This window comes from Cupressus sempervirens, chromosome 2, assembly GCF_028749045.1.
Source record: "Cupressus sempervirens isolate cs-2001-9-10 chromosome 2, ASM2874904v1, whole genome shotgun sequence".
Lineage (NCBI taxonomy): Eukaryota > Viridiplantae > Streptophyta > Pinopsida > Cupressales > Cupressaceae > Cupressus > Cupressus sempervirens.
The window spans coordinates 633951192-633976206 of NC_143119.1; the positions used below are offsets into that span (position 1 = coordinate 633951192).

The 25015-nt window shown below is 35.5% G+C and overlaps 1 protein-coding gene and 1 long non-coding RNA gene across 3 annotated transcripts in view; one reads left to right on the forward strand and one right to left on the reverse strand.

Annotated features, from left to right (window-relative positions):
• Positions 1-451: 451 nt before the first annotated feature.
• Positions 452-25015, forward strand: part of LOC149574963 (uncharacterized) — a 54129-nt gene continuing 29565 nt past the window's right edge. Inside the window, exons 1-2 of the long non-coding RNA XR_016360114.1 lie at positions 452-607; positions 788-849. This is a non-coding gene — a long non-coding RNA (uncharacterized LOC149574963). The remainder of the gene's footprint in view (positions 608-787; positions 850-25015) is intronic.
• Positions 1278-25015, reverse strand: part of LOC149574964 (RNA demethylase ALKBH10B-like) — a 97125-nt gene continuing 73387 nt past the window's right edge. For both annotated transcript variants that reach the window (XM_089814812.1, XM_089814811.1), the window contains exons 5-7: positions 3833-3945; positions 3400-3557; positions 1278-2566 (exon numbers count right to left, since the gene is read on the reverse strand). In XM_089814812.1, the coding sequence (XP_089670938.1) occupies positions 1846-2566; positions 3400-3557; positions 3833-3945 (992 nt within the window). In that variant the 3' untranslated portion in view covers positions 1278-1845. The remainder of the gene's footprint in view (positions 2567-3399; positions 3558-3832; positions 3946-25015) is intronic.

Below are 25015 nucleotides of genomic sequence, written 5' to 3' on the forward strand. Positions count from 1 at the left end.
AACACATTACATCTGCAAACTTTATCATTATTCCTATTTTAAAAATTCATTGTTTTAACTCATATTTTCAAATTTTCTTCAAAACATTAAATTACTAATTTATGAAAAATTAACATACCCAAGTACCCCGTCCCTTAATTTGAAAAATAGTCGTACCTTAGTGTACTTCCATCCCCATGTAACCTTGTTTTTTCAATCTTAACAAATTAGAGTTACTACTAAAAAGTAGTTTTGCACTATAACAGATTATGATGTTCTCCATAATTCAACTACATAATTTTTAAGAGTCAAATTTATTAATCTATATTTCATGAATAGTAATTTACCCAAATCCATCACAAAGCTGATTGCATCAAAATGAAGTCATTTAATCTTCTAAGTCAGCCTAGGAAGGTCATTTGATCTTGTGAAAGTCAAATAATAAAACCGGGTTCAAATGTCACAAAATAGTTCTCAATAAGGACGAAGCTAAAAATTATTAAGATTAATAAGACCGCTGAAACCTGTACAACACCAAGTGAAGCAAGCTAAGGGGGAAATGGTTTTTAATAGAAAGAATTGAGAAATACTGGGAATGAAAATATCACTGGAACTTGTGCTATACCAGGTAGGGCGACCTAAAAGATGGGAAAATTCTGTGTTATAGCAGTCCACAATCTAGCACTATAATGAATATTATGCATGCCCCCCTCACAATGAGCAGAAGCATCAAAATTGAATGTCATCACATGATAAAAAAACAATGTCTATCTGTGCTCTTACGTATTGCATAATTTTGTGTTTACAGCTAAAATTATTCAGTATCCATGAGGAAAGGCAGTTTTTGTTTCTAGCAGGGCTATTCTCCAGGTAAATTCTGCAAACTCCTTTTACGGAAAGAGTTTTGAGTAACATGGGTCAAACGTTCTCTATATGATTGATTTTGTATACCTGAACTTGCCTCAAAATTTCATGCTTCAGTGTCTATTATAAAAAGAATTTCAACTGGATGACTTTCATAGAACTTTCTAAGCAGTAGAAACATTAATATGGCTTCATATGCGATAAGCAAGAATATCGTAAAAGTGAACAACTTTTAAAAGTGCAGCAATCTCGTAGTAGATTAACATGTAATTGTATTTATCGAATTTAAAACCATCTCCTGATTCTAGACAAGGACAATAATGCAACTATGATAATTAGGAATGTCCAAATTAAGAGTTTCAGCTAGTAAAATGCTAGTTATTGACTTAAGAAAGAACTGTATGATGAGCATCTAGATTTCTACCTGCAAGAAATTGGTACATCCAAAGTTTCCAATTGCAATTGATTATGTTCGCTTAGTTTTGTGGGTAAAAATAATTGCATGAAAGGAAAGAGTAAACAAATGATCATTGTTGTTTTCGGCAAATTTTGCCTTGGACAGTTCCAAGTAAGAATTATAAAGAATTGAGGATACAAGCAGGACTTTCACTGCCTCAAATGTCTATTGTCTTCATTTTACTATAGGTTTATCTTTTTCCTGAAGATGAATCCAACTTCTCTTTACCAAAAAGCCATCTCACAAAGAGGAATTTAGCAATTCATCTTCTAAATGAGGAAAAAGATCTCAATAAATACAACTCGACTCAGAAATTAATTAGAATGAGTCTCTCGTGGGACCTGACTGCCATCTTGCTGCTTCTCCCTGGAGGACCATTCGTATTTACTCTGTTTGCAGTTATCCTTGGCAGACTAGATGTCCTATTCGACTGGTCACTCTTAAGAATCGTGATTCCTTTATAATTCATTTTTGGAGCTTTCTAACAAATGTTGTTCCTCAAAGCACTCTTCGGAACTGTTGGATCAAATTTACAGGACCTATTGTTACAATGCACTCGATTTCTCTGTGTCACCATCAAAATTGTCAAATGCTAGGTGGTTTGGCTTGGTTGGGCTTGATGGTCTCAAAGTAGAAGATGAAGCAATTTGAGGCTCTGTAGAAGTAGCACCATTAAAGGAAGGTTCAGTTCTAAGTAGCCCAGAGGAAAGACCAAGTACTTGCTGTTGCTTGGGCAAGGTTACACATTGGCAAGGATCACTTCCTGAACCATTGCCTGGAAAAAATACTCCTGTTCCGGAAGTAGCCATCCTTGGTGGATGCCTAGGAACTGCCATCCAGGCGGTAGGAACAACGGCCATAGACGCGTAACCACCAACTGGTCCAGGTGGGCCTGCAAACAAAGGCTGAATTCTTGGAGCTGGAAGGCTTGGATTAACTGGAGATACATGGATGGAAGGCACAGGCAGCACTCCAGATGTCTGGATGGAAGGCATGTTAAAATTCTTCGGAGCAGTTTGATTCACGCCTCTTCCTTCCCTGGGCACTGTGTCAAGTGCACTTGTACGTGATCGTTGATCCACTGGCTGTGGGGAATTTGATTTAGATTGGGGTAATGAGATTGGTATGCTCATGGGTTGGGTGGAAAGAGTAGCAGCCTTCTTCGGTTGTACTTTAACAAAAGTAATAGTTGCCCTCGGCAGTGGAGAAGAACAGATTGCATACCTTGCTACATTTGCACCATTTCCTTGCATAACCATTAGTGACCTGCTCCAAAGGTAAAATCAATCAAATTAGTCGCCAGCACTCTTTAATGCATAAGCTAATCAGCACAATTTTAATGCATCAGTTGCAGACAAAGAAGTAGATCACGTAGCATAGATTTGCCATAAAAGGACAACATTGTTGCCATACAAAAACTATTTTTTTGCAAGTTCTAACTAATAAAACCATAGAGCATACTCTTATGTGGTACAAATATCATTTACCAATCACACCCAGCAAATTTTGAAATTCAGAAAAGCAAAAGCTACCAGTTGAAATGATCTCTCCAGTAGAAACGAATCAGAAAATCATTCCATCCAATTGTATGGGTAAGGAACCAAACAAGTGACTCAAGTATTGCTGTATTTGCCCCATAAAACTAATGGGATCACATTGATACATCCTGTTAATTATATATTAAAGAAAGAGGGAAAAGAAAGCAAATACACATGGGCATTGTGATCCCAGCCTAGGTGACTACTGAAAATATGCAAGCGTTTAAATCTCGCACAGGATGCATGCAAGCCTCCAGTATTTGTGAAAAGTCCTTAACTCAATTCTTCTACATCACTATTTAGTATTTTACAATTATCCATATAAACTTGCATAGAATAATTTAATCTTATTGCAAAAGAAATCAATTTGCATTGGTTATATTTCATGTTTATTGTCATAAGCAGTTATCAGTAAAGTAGCAAGTTGCGACTCCTCTCAAACAAAAGTTTTTATTCTGCAAACCTGGGTATACGTGAACTCAGAGTGGGATGCTACCCAATGACAATCCACATGTCATAAAATGAGTATAGTTATTGAAACAAGAGGCTACAAGTACTAACCCTGCATGCAGAGAAACTTTGAGAGGTCCTTTATAATCACCAGGATGGTTTGTTGCTATTGAACGTCCAAACACCATGCCACATTCTGTTAGCAATGTCAACATATAAAATGGGCGCTCATAATAAGATGGGCAGATGTGCGGCTGCGAGTGATCACCCTGCACATAAATTTATCCCAATATAAAGAGTCAAGCAATTTTACATCCAGAAAATGAGTGAGCACAAATCAGAATCAATAATAAAGTATGTTGAGTGTTATTTTGAAAACCTTAAATCTTAGAAATTAATGAGCTTAATTGCCCGGGTGACAACTGAGCAATTAATCTTAAATATGTGAATCACCATCATTTAGCAATTTTTAATTATGATCATCCTTTTTGTGTAATCTAGTAATCACAATAAGCGAGCACTCCATGAAAATAGAAATATTTACCTCATTAAAGAAATTGATAATGCAAGAATCTGGCCTTCTCTCACGAATAAATTGCCATTGAAATAAAAGATTCATAACATCCTCCATAACTGTTGGAATGGGCTCCACCAAGTCTGCAAATATTACAATCATTATCAGGTACCCCTTTTTCACTCAAAGAGAGACTTGAAATCTTCTATAAAGGAATAGAAGCACAAACAAAATGTATCAGACATTTATGATATATATTTTATTGTGCCTTATGTTTTTGAATAAAAAGCAGCAAGAGGGTTCTGGCCCATGCAACAATAGAGAACAAGACCAAAGGGCTAATACTAGACACCATTGCCATATGTTAGAAATTGGAAATGTTTTATTTATTGCTAAAACCATCTGGATCATGAGAAGGTACATAATGCAAAGTAATATTTAAAACTTCTACAGAAATTGAACGCAAATTATTGAAAGAATGGAAGATTTGTTTTTCCAGTCGAGCACATTTTGAGTCATCCACAGAGATTCTCAGTTCCAGAGGAGGTTGAGTCAACTTGCCAAATCCTAATCTGGTTATTTCAATAGCATTCAGAGTCAACTTGCCAAATGCTTAGCACCATATTGGTATTACAAAATCCCTAGCTCACGGTATCTAGATGCTGTCTCTCATGTTGACAAAGATATTTCGGACTTTTTTTACTGTATTTTTAAAATTAAGCATGTAAACCAAAATATCAATTACTTTTTAAGAAATAAATAAAAATATAGGACAAAAACTTAAGCATACTTAAATTTAAAAGGCATTTCCTAAAGCAGAGAACATAATATAAAACTCCATGTACATAACTGGTATACATGAAAATATAGCATACAACTTCAGGTGGGGCATAAAATGTCCTGGGTACAGTTGATTGGTTTAATGCTATCAATACATATTACAGCCTGATAAACTAATAGTATGGAAGTACTTAGTATCTAGAATCTAAAGAAAAAAATAAAATTGGACTTGCTATATCAGATTCAGAATTACATCCTTCGAACAAAAAGTTCAAAAGAAACTTGAGATAAACCAAGCGAATAATTTGGATAACAAGCGCAAGATTACACTTTTTTAAGTTTTTAAGGCTGATCCCTACTAACGGGATAAGTTCTAAGTGGTTAAGATAAGGGAATGTGAAGAGGAAAGTACCAGTGTAATAAAATATAATATTTTTTAACAAGCATGCAAAAATAATCCTACGCAGCAGACATATTTTACCGGTCATGATGACAAACTCGCATGGCCTATATGGAGGTCTAGCAAATGGAAGAAACAAGAATGTCAAAGCTTGGTTCATTGTACTATGAATGCAAGGAGCTCTCACAGGAACCTATGCGATACTAACTGATGGGAGATTACATAATAATGATAGAATACATGAAAAGAATCCTCGGATATTGGAACCTAAACTTGCTTCAGCATACAATGGACACATAGACAATATCAAGGTAAATCTTTTGTTGGAGATGGCATGTTGGTTTTAGAATTGAATTTTCTTCTCAACAAAATAAATTCAAAGTTATTATTTTCTTCATTTTGATTTAGGGTAAAAGAGGGAATTGAAAGTGTCTCAAAACCCTCTACATAAACCTTAAAAGATGAAGCACGACAGCCCAAAACTCAAATGGCAGACCACAACAAGGATCTAATAGTCTGAGGCTAAACATGATTATCATCACCCATAGAATCTCCCAATAAAGACTAAAAAATAACTAGAGCCATGAATGTTGCCACCGGGCCTTACCACCAAATCATTAACCATAGGTTCCTCACTGATAGCATTCCCTTTTTAGATTTCCGACCTTAAATCATAAGAATTCTTTGGACTTCATGCTAATCTCTCAACTAAAGGCATCTTCCTTTTATCCTTGCAATTGGTGAGTCACCTGTGAGTGTAAAGCACCAACCGTATCTACATTAATGAAAATTCTGCACCCAATGAGCCTTCTCCAAACCCCTCCCAACAAAATTGAGAGATGGAACACAATTGTTTCTAGGGACATCCAAAGAAGGGTAACCATCAGCAACACCACTCACCATAGGCTCCAAAGGCTGAGCAAGGTGATTCATCTTTTCTTTTTTCATCCAGAATCATGGCATCCTCCTAAAGTTTGGGCAACCAGTTGCAGAATGGCTGACCTTGTGGCATTTTGGGCACATAATCAAGGAATTTCATAGACGGTCTTGAGCATCCTTTAAGTTGTAGCAGACAAGAGTACTGAACCTATCTTAGCATTTACACAGAATCTAGCTAACAGAAGTTGTTTCTTGGATTTGGTCACTGCATTGATAAAGATGAGCTAACCAATAGAACTAGCAATACCCTCCAATGTTCTTAGCGATTAAATAATAGAATAGTGCTTGGCCCTTCTAGGGTTTGGTTAAGTTTTTTCTCTTTCACTGCCCCTAGCTTTTTTCCCTTCTTTGGACCCCATTGCCTTCTTTTTCATCACATTGCACTCCTACAGACATTTGGTTGCACCCAGATCTGATGAAGAGAAATATTCCATGCTGGATAAGATTTCTTCCAAAGCAGTTGCTTTAAAAAAACTAACTTATGACAGGGTGAATCTCTACATTGTCGAGTGTTCAGAATCTTCAGATGAAGTTCCAACAGTCGATATTTCCCATGAACATATTTCAGATCTTTTGGAGCTTGTGGTACTTTACAGTGCCTGACGATCTCCTAAATAATTGTAACATTGGATTGACAAGGAATGGAAATCTAATTTTCAAGATAATATTGATGTGGCAATGTGCAGGACAGGTTTCTTTGTGGTGAATTCTACATACAGTGATAATGAAGATTAAATCCTAAGAAGTGGTCTCTAGTTTCTGGGTCCTTGAGGACTCTCTGTCAACCATTATAATGCAAATATGATCCCCTTGAAGAGGCTTCTTCTAGAGTTCATGTCTAGGTAGGACTTACTCTTCTACATGTTGGAGTAAGTTAATATTTACTCGTGCTTAAGTTTACATAGGCAGTTTCATGTTGGTTATTACCTGCTCATCATCCTTCTCTTTATTAGAAAGGTTCTATGCGTATATATCTATCTGAATTCATTTTCCTTTTGACGATTTATTTGTCTTTGGTGAAGGTTGATAGTTGTGTGCGCTCTAAAGAGTTTGAAAACTCCTACATGGTATCAGAGCCTCCATCCAACAACTCCTATGTTTGAAATTTTTTTCATCAGTCAATTTGAGATAATTATTTTTAACTGTAGGTGCTGATCCTTCATTGGCATCGACCCTATCATATTTTGTTGTTTAATAAGGCTTCAAAATTAATGTACAAACATTTTGAATCTTGATGATATCGGCTATTAGAAGCTCAACTTGTAGTGGTAATGCATTGGCATTGTATCTGCATTTTGACAGCTTGTAAGGAGATTTGATCATGGTTGTAGACATTTGTCAGTTTTTATCCCAAACAGGAGTGCTATTGGGAGAGTCCATAATTCGCGCTAGGTTGGCAGTCCATCAATTGACTGCCTTCAGATTTTTACAAATTGGCATTTTATTGGGTTGACAAACAATGACTTCCCATCACCATTGTTTTTTGGTGTTTTTTTGCAAGGTTCATCATTATTTTCTCATAGGCAAGTTTTGGCTTTATATATTAGAAAGTAAAGTCCACCAATACAACTGAGAGGGGGGGTGGGGGTGTGAATCAGTTGTATGCTTAATCAAACTTAACTTATCAAATCCAACTTCAATAATCAATAATGTGAACAATGCCAAGAGATAAAACATACATAATGACACAATGATTTATTAACTAGGGAAACCCTTGATTAGAGAGAAAACCCTGGTGTGGATGGTACCCACAAAATGATGTACTAATATGACAGTTCCTTGTAAGAGGATATGGCCCTATTAGGAGACAATTACATACAATTAGTACATGTGAATCCCTATTAGGAGACTTTGAATCCCCGTCAAAAGATTCTAGTCCTGTTAGGAGCAATAAGGAAGACAATTGAACAACAAATCTCTAGAATAACATATCCCAAATAGTGAACTGACCAATACAACAACCTTTTTTCAATACAGTTCATTTGAAGTTCTTAAATCAATCTCAACATCATCTGCAGCTCTACTATGATCAAATTCGCATCTCTAGCATCCGAACATCAATTACACAATGCACACAACCACATAACCACACTTACAACCAAGGAAACAACCTTTCCTTTATACCTTGTCCTAATAACTAATTGAGTTGGTCTATGAGGGATTTCCCAATGTACAATGAGTAATATAGACCTTAATAAGATATTACAATTAGGTTCCACACGCTACAACACACTTTACATCTTCCAAAATAAATCTCATTACTAGAGTCGGTTGCCAATGAACATATCACACGTTACACTTCAGCAACCTTCACAGAATGATCTCCAACATCTGCTATCACGAACATAGCATCACAAACATAGCATCACGAATATGTCTTCAACCATGAACTAAGCTTGCTTACCTTCATTCCATCTACTTAATAGATACAACTTAATTTCCAACAAAATATTTTGTGCACACTGGCCTGCAACCACTCTTCACTAAATCAACTACAACTAATGAAATCATCCAAACAAACTTGCGCAAAAACATATTTAGCATTTGAACACATTCATGAACATGAATCTAAGCCTGCATAGCTTAACTTGCTATACCCAAACCTCATTGATTAAGTTTGCTTCTGCAATGTACTACAACTTTGTCTATCGCATACCAGAATACATATATGTTGACATCAATGACAAACCAAGTCATGAATGTAACACATAAGGAATCAATCTAAGTGCCAACCACTCAACAATCTCCTCCTTTGGCATACACTCATCAATATGCTAACAATCTCCCCCTTTGACATTGATGGAAACATATGATGAAAAACCATCAACCCAAGACAAGAACTGTATGAATGCTTCCCATTGACGTCAATCTTCTGAATATTCTCTCCCGTATACTATTACTCTCCCTTCATACATACATGTCCACTCTGTCCCATTCATCTAAGAGTTTTTTATGTGTTACTCTCCTCCATTGACATCAATGACAAAGTTGTCATTGTGCCAATCTAAGAATCTAAAGTGCTCTCATTATTTATCTACTCAAACCAATCTGTAAATACCAAGTGCCAACAGGCATTGTTGGACTAAATACCATAGTTGGAAAATTCACTCGGCAACAACTCACCAAGGCCCAAAAAGTTCATTTTGGAAAAACTCGGCCATTTTTTCAAAAAAACTTAGGAAAAACTCGAGAACCTAAAAAACCACTTAAATTTAATTAAAAATACATTTTTTTGCAAAATTCAATGAGAAGATGTCTCTAATGAGTTAATTAAAGATTACACAAAATAAACAATCAGAGTTTAGATATATAAATGCATAGTGGGTACAAAATTCCATTCTCATGCGGAATGCTGATGGTAGGAAGCAAATTAGTAGATAGTTTGTGTCAAACTAGAAGTAAATACATCACTACAATTACATCTTCCTTTTCCCAGCTCTACTAGCATACTACAATTCTCTATTTTATATAAATATATATAGGCTTATTGCCTTTTGTTTTTAACAATTTTTTTTAAAAAGCTTTAAAAATTACAATATTTTTTTTAAAAAGAGTTTATCTAAAAAACATGCCAAGTTTTTTTGCAAAACATTGGCAATTATTCACTAAAAAATCGACGATTTTTTAGGCAGTCGAGTCGTGATTTTTTTCGGCAAAAACTTGGCAATTAGTAGGAACTCGTCGAATACTCGGAAATTATGCCAACTATGCTAAATACATTACATAAGAGTTCTTAAATAACTCTGCACAAAACAACTACTACTCCCCCATCATCAAGCATCCAATCCAAAATGAATAGTGCTCTGATTATACAGGATTGATGCAATCCTTGCATCAATTACTCTGAAATAGGTTGGGGCATTACCCCAAGCATACTTCTAAGGAACTCAAAAGCAGCCTTAGCCATAGGTTTAATAAATATATCTGCTATCTGTTCCTTTGTACGGACATACTCCAATCATATTTCCTTTTCAACAACTCTCTTTCTCAGAAATTGATACATTATAGCAATGCGTTTAGTCTTTGAATGTAAAACTGAATTCTTTGACATGCTTACTATATTGATGTTGTCACAATGAATGATAATAGGTTCTAGAAACCCAATACCTATGTCCTTCAACATATGCTTCATTTGTATGATCTGATTACAATTGAGATCTAGTAGATTTCCACAATCCATGCTAATGTTTTCAAATTTCTGGATTTGATTGTGTATAGTTTTTTTACATCAACGTTTCGGATCATACTACATGATCCATCATCAGGATGCTAGAGAGAAAAGATCCATCATCATATTACAACTGTTTTCTGCTGCTACATGCTCTTCTTTTGCTGTAGATTGTGAAATGTAATCCTATTTTTTGCTTAGCCAAGAAACCAATCTTCCTCCCAAGAAGAATACACAACTGGTACTCTTCTTGTAACCCACATTACTTGCCCAATTTGCATTAGTGTATGCACATAGAGTGAAATCATGTGATTTGTCATACCATCATCCATAATCTAATGCACCCTTCAAATATCTAAGTATTCTCTTTACTGCCACTAAGTGTGTTTCTTTAGGGTCTACTTGAAATCTTGCAACAATTCCAAATGCATTTCTTATATCTGGTATTGTATGAGTTAGATATTGCAATCCTCCTATAATTGATATGTACCTTGTTTGCATTGCACTAGGAGACTTGTCCTTGACAATTTGCAACCTATAACCATAGGTGTATCAACTGGTTTATAGTTCTCCAATCCAAATCTTGTCAATAGATCCTAAAGATACTTGGTCTATGATATAAAAATTCCATCCTTACTCTAATTTATTTGCAATCCCAAGAAATATTTCATTTCACCAATCATACTCATATGAAATTCATTCTTCATTTCTTTAGAGAATTTCTCACTAGCCTCATCACTACGTCCAAAAATGATATCATCTACAAATACTACAATAATTAACAAACCATCTGAATTCTTCCTTAAATACATGTTACTGTTTGCATTATCTTCCTTGAATCCCAAGCTTATCAAACGCTTGTCCGATCTTGCATACCATGCTCTAGGAGCCTGTTTTAGTCCATATAATGTCTTCTTTAGTTTAAAAACCATGTTTGTTTCTTTAGTAAGGGGAAAACTATTATGTTGTTCAATGTAGATCTCTTCCTCAAGTTCACCATTCAAAAACGCTGACTTAACATCCATTTGATATACCTTGAAGTTTTTGTTAGATATGTAAGACAAAAACATTCTTATTGCTTCGAGTCTTGCAAAAGGGAAAAATGTCTCTTCAAAGTAAATTTCTTCCTATTGTGAGCATCCTTTACATACCAACCTTGTTTTGTTTCTTACCACTTCTCCTTGTTCATTCATTTTATTCCTAAATACCCATTTTGTGCCAACAACACTCTTATCTATAGGTATGCGGACCAGTTCCCAAGTCTTATTCTTTTCAATCTAATCAAGTTCTTCTCTCATAGCCTTCATGCAACATTCAACTCTGCATGTCTCATCTACTGTCTTAGGTTCAACTTGTGAAATCAAACATATCTCTTCATTTACCTTGTTCCTTGCCATTACTCCTCTGTGCTTTCAATGATATGTTCCACAGGATGATTTCTTGCAACATATTTAGTTGTCCTCTGTTTTGATGTCCTTTGCACTTGTTTGTCACTAGATTCCTCAATTTGTACCTACAAATCATTGTTAGTTTCATAGAATAGTTTGTGTTCTGTATTCTAATTGTTAGGACTTTGACTAGTGCTAGCTTCGTTATCAAAATCATAATCAAGTATTATGTTTGCTATTTTGAATTTCTCATCAACTCTTACATTTGCACTCTTAACTCTTGCTCGTAATCTCTTACTATAACATTCGTATACCTTGCTTTTCAATGAATAACTAAGGAATAAACCTTCATCACTTTTAGGATCAAAATTTCCTATATCATCCTCTCTCTTGATATAATATTTGCTTCTAAAGATGATGCAACACCCATTAGGTTGGAGGGTTTGAAAACAAACTATCCAACCAAGCTGCTAAACAATCTCAATGGAAGCACAACACAACACAAGATCTAACAAAAATTCAATCTTTATTCCTTCAATAACCAAGTATATGCAATATGTCGAGCTGTAAGGCCTTCCCGGTTACAACCAATACACCAACAATTGCAACAATAGTTTCAACAAAATCTCACAAGATCCAAACGCTCCTAGTTAGCCCAATTCTGTAACACCACAGAAACCTATTAGAAACCTCAAGAAGAACCTAAACTTGTGCTTGCAAACCACCAAGCAACCTTCTTGTTTCCTAAGCCCACACTCAACTACTAGCTCTACCAACTACTAACGTCGCAGCTCTTCCCCTAACTAGCTTCTTTCTGCAAATCTCTCCACCCTACAATGCTACCCAAACCCTCCTTTTTATACATCACGGCCATAAGTCAACATTTACAAATAGAACCCTCTAGAACTCACGAAAAACACATTATGCCTCAAGTTGGCTTGCAACAACTATTAAATGGACATAGGAGAAAGGACCAAGACCAAAAATAGGTCCTCATGCATCACTACAATCAATCCACATCACAAGCAATGCATCAAATTAAATGCACAAGTCGGACACCCAAAATGACCAAGAATGCACCCATCTATGAACATAGCAACCGTACACACCCATATGCACCAAACGTTATCAAGCATAAACATCTACTGAGTAGAGGTTCATCCACCGAGCACATTCGGTAAAGAAACACCTTCTATTAGTCATTGAGTCCGTTGGCGAAGGCACATCCTCCAATTGAGAACCACCACTAGATGACTGAGAAGCACCAACTCCCATCATCGAGAGCCAAAACTATTCTCAAACATACTGAATTGCTAACTACCCTAGGATGCTCCTGTATCAAACAACACAAGTGCAAAAAAATGTTCTCAGTACCTAGAGGAAAATCTTTTGGGATTCAACACACAAACCCTAAACATGTCCTCCGAGTCCTCAACCGATACACTCTTGCCTCAATTCCACTTCTGCAAACCCTTTCCTAGAACCGAAAACTAGTTGTCATGCCTTCTCACATCATTCCTTGGTGAACTACTGGTCTATTTTCCATGCTGATGTCTAACCCTCTGAAAATCCTTTAACTCAACAAAGCTATCGAAGCTCAGATTCCTCCTACTAAGCTTTGCCTCCTGCAAAGGAATTAGGGAAAACTTCCTACCACCCTTCTCAACTATAAATATGTTCTTTACACAATCATGTAGAGCCTTACAATCATACTGCCAAGGTCTTCCAAATAAAATGTGACAACTAGTCATGTCCACAATATCACACAACACGTGATCCTATACTGTCCAATCTGAAAATCAACAAGAAACTACTTCCTTACCTCTAAAGCATGTTCATCTTGCAACCAACTGATCTTATAAGGATAAGGATGTCGCACCCTCCTCAAACCAAGTTTTTGAACCATCTCCTCAACAACGAGGTTATCAATACTACCACTACCCACAATTACATTCCAACATCTACCTTCAATCCTACATCAGGTTCTAAACAAATTCCTTCTCTGACAAGGTTCCAACATGTACTTACTGAGCAATACTCGTTGAACCAACAAGTTCTCCAACTCCGGTTCATTCTCCAAAGTTTCATTCACCACAACATTCCTTCTATCACTGACCTTCCTATCTACATGGGGACATTCAAATGACCTATGTTTTTCTTTACCACATCTACAACAAATACCTTTAAATCCACCTCTACTTGTTCTCCTCCTCGGTTCAATAGGTTTCGGTCCATCCTCAACTATCAACTTGTCTTTTACCAACTGCTCTTGCTTCTCCTTCCCTCGGGAGTTAACTTGATGTCTCCTCTTCAACTTATCTTCCACCTTCAGGGCATTACTGATAAGTATCTTCAACCGAATCAATCTACAATAGACCAATCTCATCCCAAATACTGAATCTCAGACCATGAATATACCGAGCTACCTTTTCCTTAGAAAGTTCTCTATGTCCAAACCAAATAGTCAGCTTGTAGAACTCCTCGGTATAGTCTTTCATAATCATCTCCTTCTGCTTCAAGTTTTGTAACTTCTTGAATAACTCAAGTTCATAGTCGGCAGGAATGAACTTAGCCTTCAATTTCACCACCATCAACCTCTACAGAGTGATCTTCATCTTACCTTCTTCTCTATCTCGCTACAATTCTTTCCACCATTAAGCAACATGTCCTTTTAACTTAGTTTGTGCTAACCTCACTCTAAGAGGATCTCAAATATCTTCCAACTCAAAGTAATCTTCTAACTCACTCATCCAATCAATTAGGTCCTCAAGATTCTAAGTACCTGAGAAATTAGAAACCTCCATTCGATGCCTTCTACTCAACCAAGCTATAGATCTCTCTAACCGATCAGCCCTATCTTCCACATATCTATCCAACTAATCAACTTTGTCTTCTCCACTAGATCCAACAGCCTCAAAATCTTCAACAACTTCTTTATAGCCATCTTTTGTCCCAAGTTTCCTCGAAAGACCAATTATAGACCTCATGATCTCTGTGACCATCTCATTCTTCATTGCTGCCATCTCAAATTTGATATCTGATCTAACCTTCTTAGCTATCTTCGTCTCTACCGCATCATAGAGATCTATGATTTTCCTAGGGTCCAATCTTCTCGGAGCCATCTTCCAAGATCTTCGAAAAAACCCTCTATAACAAATCCCAATCGGCCACATTGTGACAAACCACCAAGTTGTCTGCAAGTCATATAACAACCTACTACCCTTGCATGAACAACCAAGAAGAGTTTCACAAGTCCAAGAACATGGATTTGCAATATGAACTGCACAGTATCTCCAAATTCTCCCAACTAGATCAACGTTTTCTCTGATACCACTTGACGCAACACCCATTAGGTTGGAGGGATTGAAAACAGACTATCTAGCCAAGTTGCTAAACAATCTCAGTGGAAGCACAACACAACACAAGATCTAACAACTCAATCTTTTATTCCTTCAATAACTGAGTACATGCAACATGTCGAGTTGTAAGGCCTTCCTGGTTACAGCCAATACACCAACATTAACAACAGTTTTAGCAAGATCTCGCAAGATCCAAACACTCCTAGCTAGCCCAGTTCTGTAACATCACAACAATTTGGTAGAAACCCCAAGAAGAATCTAAACTTGTGCTCGCAAGCCACCAAGCAACCTTTGTTTTTCCTAAGCCCACACTCAGCTACTAGTTCTTCCAACTACTAACTTCACAACTCTTCCCCAAATCTCTTTGCCCTACAATGCTACCCAAACCCTCCTGTTTATACATCACGACCATAAGTCGGCCTTTACAAATAGAACCCTCTAGAACTCACAAAAAAACACATTATGGCTTAAGTTGACTTACAACAACTATTAAATGCACATAGGAGAAAGGATCAAGACCAGAAATAGGTCCTCATGTATTCCAATGATCAATCCATGTCACGAGCAATGCATCAAATTAAATGCACAGTTCAACCAACCTATACTACCAAAAATGCACCCGTCGGTGAACACACCAACCGAGCTCATCAACAAAGCAATCGATCACACCCATATCCAGCAAGCACTATTGAGCACAAACATCAACCGAATAGGAAACATCTACCAAGTACGAGCTCATTCAACGAGCGCATTTAGTAAAGAAACACCTTCAACTAGTCACTACGTCCATAAGTGAAGCCACATCCTTGAACCAAGAACCACCACCAAATAACCTTGCAACACCCACTCCTATCACTAAGAGTCAAAACCATACTCAAATATACAGGATTGCAAACTACACCAGGATGATCCTGTATCAAAAGACTCTAAAGTATTTCACAGTAGGTGTATGTCCAAACCAAAGATCATAGGGTCTCTTACCAGTACCTTGTCTGATATGTACTCTATCCATAGTATATACTACTAACATAACTGCTTCTCTCCAATAGATATGTGCCACATTTCCTTCAATTACCATCGCTCTAGTTGCTTCACTTATTGACATGTTCCTTCTTTCTGCTATCCTATTCTATTGTGGTGTCTTAGGAGCTGAAAGTTGTCTCTTGATTCCATTATCCTCATAAAAATGTTAACTTGATTTGATGTAAATTCTCCTCCTCTACCAAATCTTAAACATTTAATTCTCAATCCCAATTCATTCTCAACTTTAGCTTTGAAAATCTTAAACTTCTCAAATGCTTCAAATTTCTCTAAAAAATTGCTACCCACGTCATTCCTGTAAAGTCATCAATGAAAAAAATGAAATACCTTTCACCATAGAATGTTCTAGTTCTTGTAGGACCACATAGATCTGTATGTACTATGAACAATCTCCAATTTCCCTGATGTAGTGAATAACTTTCTTGGAGATGAATTCTTCTTCTACTTGGCCATCACAAATTCCTTGCAAATCATGTTAGAAGGTTTTATAATCTTTGGTAAGCCTCTTACTACATTACTATTATTGATCTTCACAATGTTATCAAGATTTATATGACAAAATCTCTTGTACCACAACCAACTGTCATCAATGTTAGCAACCAAAAAATTTATCCTGGTAGCATTCAATTGAAATGCATTACCTCTGGTTCTTATAACTATACCAATCAGTTTGCCATTTTTATCTTTGATAACACGTCTTCTCAGTGAATTGGAAAAGATATCCCTTGTCTACAAGTTGTCCAACATTGAAAAGGTTTTGTTTCAATCCATCAACAAAATAGACATCCTCAGTGTTAGTTTTACCATCAAGTGTAATAGGTCATTTTCCTTTAATAGGACATGGAGCATATTTCCAACTCTGACTACTCCGCCATCATAGATTTTGAAATCAATTAACTTTTCTCTATCATCTGTCATATGATGTGAGCATCCACTATTTATTATCCAATTGGACTTCTTCTTTCCTAGATGAGACACAGGGGCTTTCTCTTCTTCTACATGACTTTCTTCCTTTAGAACAAAAAATCCTATTTCATCTTCATCATCACTGTCTAGAAATTTTATTTCTTTGAAATCAAATTCATCATCTTCATCAAAAAAGAAGCAATCTTTTATAATCTTTGACTTGTAAGGCTTTTTAGGTTTCACCTTTCTTTCTCTCTTAGGACATTGATATGAAAAATGACCAAATTCTTTACAGCACCAACAAGCAAGATCTTTCTTACCTCCAGGTTCCCTCTTTGCAATTAGTGAAAGAGCTTCATCAATCTTTTTATCTTCATCACTTACATTTGTTCTTTCTCTAGCAAAATCACCACTAGTGCTTGCCCTTTTGTTTAGTACTCTTCTATCATTTTGCACACTAGCTCTAAAAGAAATCTCAGATCTAAGTAAACTCAATTTTAGTCTTGATTCATATACTTGCAACTTTCCAATTAGTGTTTCTCTATTGAAATTTGGGTTGACTGGTATAATCTCTTCAATAGCTAATATTTTGTTCTCATAAGCGCAAGTTACAGATTTCAAAATTTTGTACAATATACCTCAGTTTCAGTTATAGTTTCTCCACAACTCTTAATGTCTACAACAATCTCAGTGATCCTTTTTGTAAATGCTCTAACTAATTCTTCTTCCTACATTCTTGCATTTTCAAGAATAGCTTTCCAATTCCACAATCTAAAGTTCTTTGCATGTTCATCTCCTTCATAAAGTGCTTCTAACCTTGTCCAAATATCATGAGGAAGATGTAGACCTTTTACCTCAACAAATTTTGATTCTGGAAATGCAGTGATCAATGCTTCTCTAGCATACATATTGTACATGAATAATTCCCTTTCCTCGGGTGAGCAAGAAGATAGATCTTTCTCTTCCTTTACTGTCTTTTTCTCCTTTGTAATGATCCAGTAGTCAATTCACATGCATAGCAAATGAGTCTTTACTTTTTCCTTCCAACTGTCATAGTTCTCTCCATCAAACCTTGGTGTTACATCCCAATTTTGGAGCCATTTGAAATGTTCATATAGCCATTGAGATTTCATGTGAAGTCAGTTGACAGGTAAAATTAGTTACAATCATGTGAAATGGTAAGATGGTTAATCATTATAATTTCATATAAAGTTGGCATGCTAGTTAACTGTATGATGATATTGTAATGCTATTTTGAAAACTTGGTTATTCATCATGAATTCATGGGAAGTGAAAAGGCAGTTAGCCGTTATGATAGTTTATGATTAATAACTTGTTATTGTAATTGTTATTATATTCAGGAATTTGATATAATTGTGGAGAAATTCCTTGCTGGAGTGCATTCGGGGGTGGAAGTATTGTCAGAAAAGAATTGGGCATAGGGGCACCACCATCATTGGGCAAATAGGTACGAGCCTTGAACCACCATGGCTAAGGGTAAATGACTAGGCAAGCAAGAGTGTATGTTGGACAATACCATGAGCTACTTGGTCAATTTTTATAACAAGAGAAATATTTAAAATGTAATATCATAGGAAGAACTATTACCTCTCTCTTATTTTGAGACCATGGAAGTGATCAACATTATAAACTTCACACACACACACACACACACACACACGATGCCACCATGATACTCTGATGATATCTATGAATTGTACTTATATGTATAACTATATATGTGTGTGTGTATCTAGAGAGAATAAAATGATAGAAATAAATTATACATACTCTCAAAATTATACACGTGTATAGATATATGTATATATAGATACAATTAAAGGTAGAATTAAATAGCCTGATAACATAATATGTGTATATATATATATATATATATATATATATATATATATATATATATATATATATATATATATATATATATTTGTTTTGAACCATGGAATAATATAATCTTTATGTTTAATTATAACTCCATATCGATGAGCACTGGCTACCTTCATATTGGCATCCATCTTTTAATTTTGAAATTATGAAGTTATTCTTGTAACTGATGTCTTCCTTTATAACTGAGCACGAGAGGCCATATATTCCCCCGCAGCTGTAGGAGGAATGAAAACACCACTCACCTTGAAGATATGCGATAGCACAATCACCTTGGTAATGACCATTATCTCTGAAACAAGAGTTTAGTAATTTCCTTTCTATCTTTTTCTTTATCAGTGTCTTGGACTGAGTGTTGAGCTACACGGGTGAAGGTGTCCCTCAAGGAACTATTTCCGCAAGCAGATTGATATTGTCTATATGTCATGGATCACTCACGTTCATTTCTTTTTCCACACCATGTTTCTTTTCAATGCAAATAAGTATCTATCACTATCGGGTAGAGGATAGTCATGTTGTAGTCTACAACACAAATAAACCGCAACCATGATTCAGCATAGTAATGACTCCGATAAGTACCAAGCTCTGTTGCTTTGATTATATCCAGTTCTCGGCTCTTTGCATACTGATTTCATAGCCATAGGGACTAAACATAGTCCTCTTAAACATGTTCATTGATGTATTATGCATGAAATATTCTATGTATAAAAACTGATTCCATTTTTATGATATTCTGACTTGCTCACTGGTATTTTTTATATACTAGTTGTGGTAAGAATCAGTAAGGTATTCAAGGAAATTATATGTTAAAGATCTCATTATTAACAATAGTCTCCTAGGATTCACCCAAGGCTAGTGAAGCCGTTTGAATGGGTGAAGAGAGGATCTTGCAAGGGAAAAACAAACTATGATCAGATTCTCAACTGCATGAACATCTTAAAAAGAAATTGTTAAAGTCCAAGTCTGCTCATGATTGTCCAAGTATACTCATATGTCAAGTTGAGAGGTGGAATTAAGTACTAGGATGCTTAGCGGCTGGACAACGTGTTCCATGTTTATTCAGGGCAAGGAGGGCCTCTCTCGGATGAGATTATGTGGGGATATTTTAAGGGTCTACGGTTGGGAGGTTAAGCCCCTGACAATGTTTCTCATCTCCACAAGATGCCAGGACCTGCACTAGACAAAGATAAATTATGCATTCAAACATTTGTTGGTAACAAGTATTTTACTTTTATGATGTTTTTACAAGTAGAAGATATGATGGATTGATTTATATCATTGATTTAGTTATTCCCTTCAATGAAATCAGCTTTCCTCGTCAATGGAAATGGTAACCAGTTAGATCAGTTGATCTTCCATTTGAACATGAAATGTATCTGTATGAATGAGATAGGATTATCTTATGGTTGTTACTTCTGTCTTTCATTTATGTGAATAATGATTATGAACATATCTTCTAACTATATGTTATTGCCATAGTTAGCAACAAAAGGAAAATAGATGATATAATGGTATTTGATGCCCTAAATGGTATGATACAGTGGTATTTGATGCCCTAAATAGTATTTGTCATTATGATATAGTGGTATAACTATTTGTGCTCTAAGTGGTATATGTGGATTAACCTAGGTTTTGCAAATGTTGCCCTAGGTGGACTCTGGTTTTAGAATTTAGGGTATATAAAACTCAAATTCTTTATTTAGATTTAATGATGATGCTATCAATTGTTAGTTATTCTGTTTAATTGTTTGCAACCATTAATCTCATTCATATGAACATAATTGTTATAAGTGTCTTCTCATGGATATGGACTAGTAACTGTATTATTATGATATGCTAGTTGTTAGTTAAGACCCAGAAAAATTGGATGTTACATATGGTATCAGAGCTCTGGGTTCGACACTAAATCCTAGACCAAACACTGTTTCAGAGGAACTAATAATGTAATGTTGGATGAGATTTATTTTGCATAACTAAATATTTTACAATGTAACCTGAGAAAATCACATTGAGGAATATCCAGAATAGCCGAGAAGTGCTGAGATGATGGTGTGATCCATATGAAATGGACAGATGGATAAATTTGCAAAATCACAAAGATGAATTTGAACTAAGAAAAATAACATGATTGGCAAGTTGAGCGATGGTGATCGGGTATAAAAACTCATATAAATCCTTGGCCAAGGTTGATTAGAGGCATGCTTGCCTAATTTGATCACAAGATGTTAGTGGTGCCAGTTAATCATACTGAGCGGACATTCTAAACACCAATATGCTCGAATAACAGGACTAGAATGGTACACGTGTCTTATTCCAAGAGGGAGGGCCATTCTCAGTAGAGAATGAGAAGATTAAACTAGGTCCAAATGTTGAGGCTTGCACAATACAAACCAATTTCTATAACCCTTGATGCGGTGTTATCTAAACCTTGATGGTGACTAGATATTTCTTTTCAGTTATATGTTTTCAGCATTATACTTAATGCAATTACATTCTTGTTCATATGAAATGGTAGTAATATTTTGTTATCCATTTTTGGACTTGAACTGAAGGAAAAATAAAATTATGAACCATGATTTTGAGAATTCTTCTAACTTGAATATGATAATCCTTTTTAATGTTGATTAAATAACAAGAAGGCCATTTTGTGCTACAATATAGAGTAAGCACACTTGCATAACTAAAACTATCAATGCTCATATATAGATGTAACTTTTGTTTGACTTGAGTTTTTCCTTGAAACTTTACAGTGACAAGATTGGCATGAAAGCCTAGGTCACACAAATGGGAAAGATTAATTTCCAAATATTTACAAGTGACTGGTGAGCACGCACTGATGAGCTACTCGATAAGAACCCTATGTAAATTTGTTTCAAATGCCTATGCTCAATTTATGACCCAAGGATGGGTTGAGCTAAGAAATTTCAGCATGAAAGGTGGAGTTTCATGGAAATGTAAGAGTTTAGTGGAGAGACCAGACTCAGGGTCTAAGCCACAATCAGAATATGGTGGACAGAACATACAAGCACCAAGGCCACATCCCTGTGTCAGGAATTGCATGCGGGCATGTAGTCCAAGTACTAGGAGATTGGGATACAAATAGTGTGTTACTATGTCTATGCTAACCTCTATGAATTGGAGTGGATGTATGGTGATCTTTCATAGTATAACATGTTTTAACCTTTTGACACATTGTTATACATACACATGCAATATTGATATTATATGGTAATATCACGACATACTAAGCTATTTTATATTGTTTTAGAGATGAAGTATATTCTATCATGAAATGATCATTCTAATGGAATGTTATTGTGATAAGATGGGCATGAAGGTCAAGGTTACATAAATGGAAACATGGATCCACTAACCATTTCAGGTGTTCTGTGAGCTTCCGAGGATGAATTGCTCATTTAATGAGTACCATATGCCAGATGGTATGTATGAGTGATTTAAATTATGTGATCGAGCTATGATCTAGAACATGTTAGTTACAAAATTACAAATTTTGAATGCTTATCTTACTCTCAATTATTGAACACTAAAAATTCTCTTATACGAGATATCAATATGAGAATTGACCTAAAGATATTGTGTCTACATGAGTATGACAGGAATATGAAATAGAATATCCTAAAACACAACCAACTCAAGCGATGCTAATATGACAAGTACAGTAAAGTAAACTCAGGTGAGTGTATGTTTCATTTTTTCTTTTATGATATCATGCAATCATTTCTATGGAAGCATTGAGGTAAAGGAATAATAGACCATGATTTTTGATCATGACTTAGATTTTGATTCAATTTTGAAATGAAATGATTTCATGGTGCTATATAAACATCTTGTATTTGGAATATTCTTTTAGTATTTAAAATTGTAGAGATCATTGAGGGCAATGAAACACAAGGGAGAGGGTATGTTACATTTCAATTTTAAATGCTCCTTTATAGTGTTTGTTAAAATTTCAAAAAAATCATCAAGGACGATGAGTCGCAAAGGGGAGGGTATGTTACATCCAAATTTTGGAGTCATTTGAAATATTCATATAGCTGTTGAAGTTTCATGTGAAGTCAATTGACAGCTAAAATTAGTTACAATCATATGAAATGATATGATGGTTAATTGTTATAATTTCATATAAAGTTGGCATGCTAGTTAACCATTATAATGATATTTTAATGATATTTTGGAAAGTTGGTTATTCATAATGAATCCAGGGGAAGTGAAAAGGCGGTTAGTCATTATGATAGTTTATGATTAATAACTTGTTATAGTAACTATTATCATATTGAGGAATATGATATAATTGTGGAGAAATTCTTTGTTGGAGCACGTCAGGGGGTGGAAGCATTGTCAAAAAAGAATTGGGCACAGGGGCACCACCATCATTAGAAAAATAGGTACAAGTCTTGAACCACCATGGCTAAGGGTAAACAACTAGGCAAGCAAGAGTGTACGTTGGACAATGCCATGAGCTACTTGGTCAATTTTTATAACAAGAGAAAAATTAAACATTTAATATGATAGGAACAACTATTACCTCTCTCTTATTTTGAGACCATGGAAGTGATCAACATTATAAACTTCACACACACACACACATGATGCCACCATGATACTCTGATGATATCTATGAATTGTACTTATATGTATGTGTATATATATATATATATATATGCGTGCATATCTAGAGAGAATATAATGATAGAAATAAATTATACGTACTCTCAAAATTACACACGTATAGATATATGTATATATAGGTACAATTATAGGTAAAATTAAATAGCATGATGACATAATATGTATATATATATATATATATGCATTTGTTTTGAGCCATGGAATAATATAATCTTTATGTTTAATTATAACTCCATATCGATGAGTAGTGGCTACCTCCGTATCGGCATTCATCTTTTAATTTTGAAATTATGAAGCTATTCTTGTAACTGATGTCTTCCTTTTTAGCTGAGCATGAGAGGCCATATATTCCCCCGCGGCTGTAGGAGGAATGCAAACACCACTCACCTTGAAGATATGTGATAGCACAATCACCTTGGTAATGAAGGCGTACCTCAAGGAACTATTTCTGCAAGCAGATTGATATTAATTGCAACAGATTTCCACAATCCATGATGTTCTGTATTCGAGATTGATATTGTCTTCAGGTCATGGATTATTCACGTTCATTTCTTTTTCCACACCATGTTTCTTTTCAATGCAAATAAGTATCTATCACTATCGGGTAGAGGATAGTCATGTTGTAGTCTATAACACAAATAAACTGCAACCATGGTTCAGCATAATAATGACCCTGATAAGTACCAGGCTCTATTGCTTTGATTATATCCAGTCCTCGGCTCTCTCCATACCGATTTCATAGCCATAGGGACAGAACATAGTCCTCTTAAATAGGTTCATTGATGTATTATGCATGAAATATTCTATGTATAAAAACTGATTCCATTTTTATGATATTTTGACTTACTCACTGGTATTTTTTGTATACCAGCTGTGGTAAGAATCAATAAGAAATTCAAGGAAACCATATGTTAAAGATCTCATTATTAACAATAATCTCCTGGGATGCACTCAAGGCTAGTGAAGTTGTGTGAATGGGTGAAGAGGAGAGGATCTTGCAAGGGAAAAACAAACTATGATCAGATTCTCAATTGCATGAACATCCTAAAAAGAAAGTGTTAAAATCCAAGTCAGCTCATGATTGTCTAAGTATACTCAGATGTCAAGTCGAGAGGTGGAATTAAGTACCAAGATGCTCAGTGGTTGAACAACGTGTTCCATGTTTATTTTGGGTAGGGAGGGCCTTTCTCGGATGAGATTATGTGGGGATATTTTAAGGGTCCACGGTTGGGAGGTTAAGCCCCTGACAATGTTTCTCGTCTCCACAAGATGCTAGGACATGCACTAGACAAAGATAAGTTATGCATACAAACACTTGTTGGTAACAAGTATTTTTCTTTTATGATGTTTTTACAAGTAGAAGATATGATGGATTGATTTATATCATTGATTTAGTTATTCCCTTCAATGAATCAGCTTTCCTCGTCAATGTAAATGGTAACCAGTTAGATCAGTTGATCTTCCATTTGAACATGAAATGTATCTGTATGCACGAGATAGGCTTATCTTATGGTTGTTACTTTTGTCTTTCATTTATGTGAATAATTATTATGAACATATTTTCTAACTATATGTTATTTTAATAGTTAGCAATAGAACTAAAATGGATGATATAGTGGTATTTGATGCCCTAATGGGTATTTGTCATTATGATATAGTGGTATAACTATTTGTGCCCTA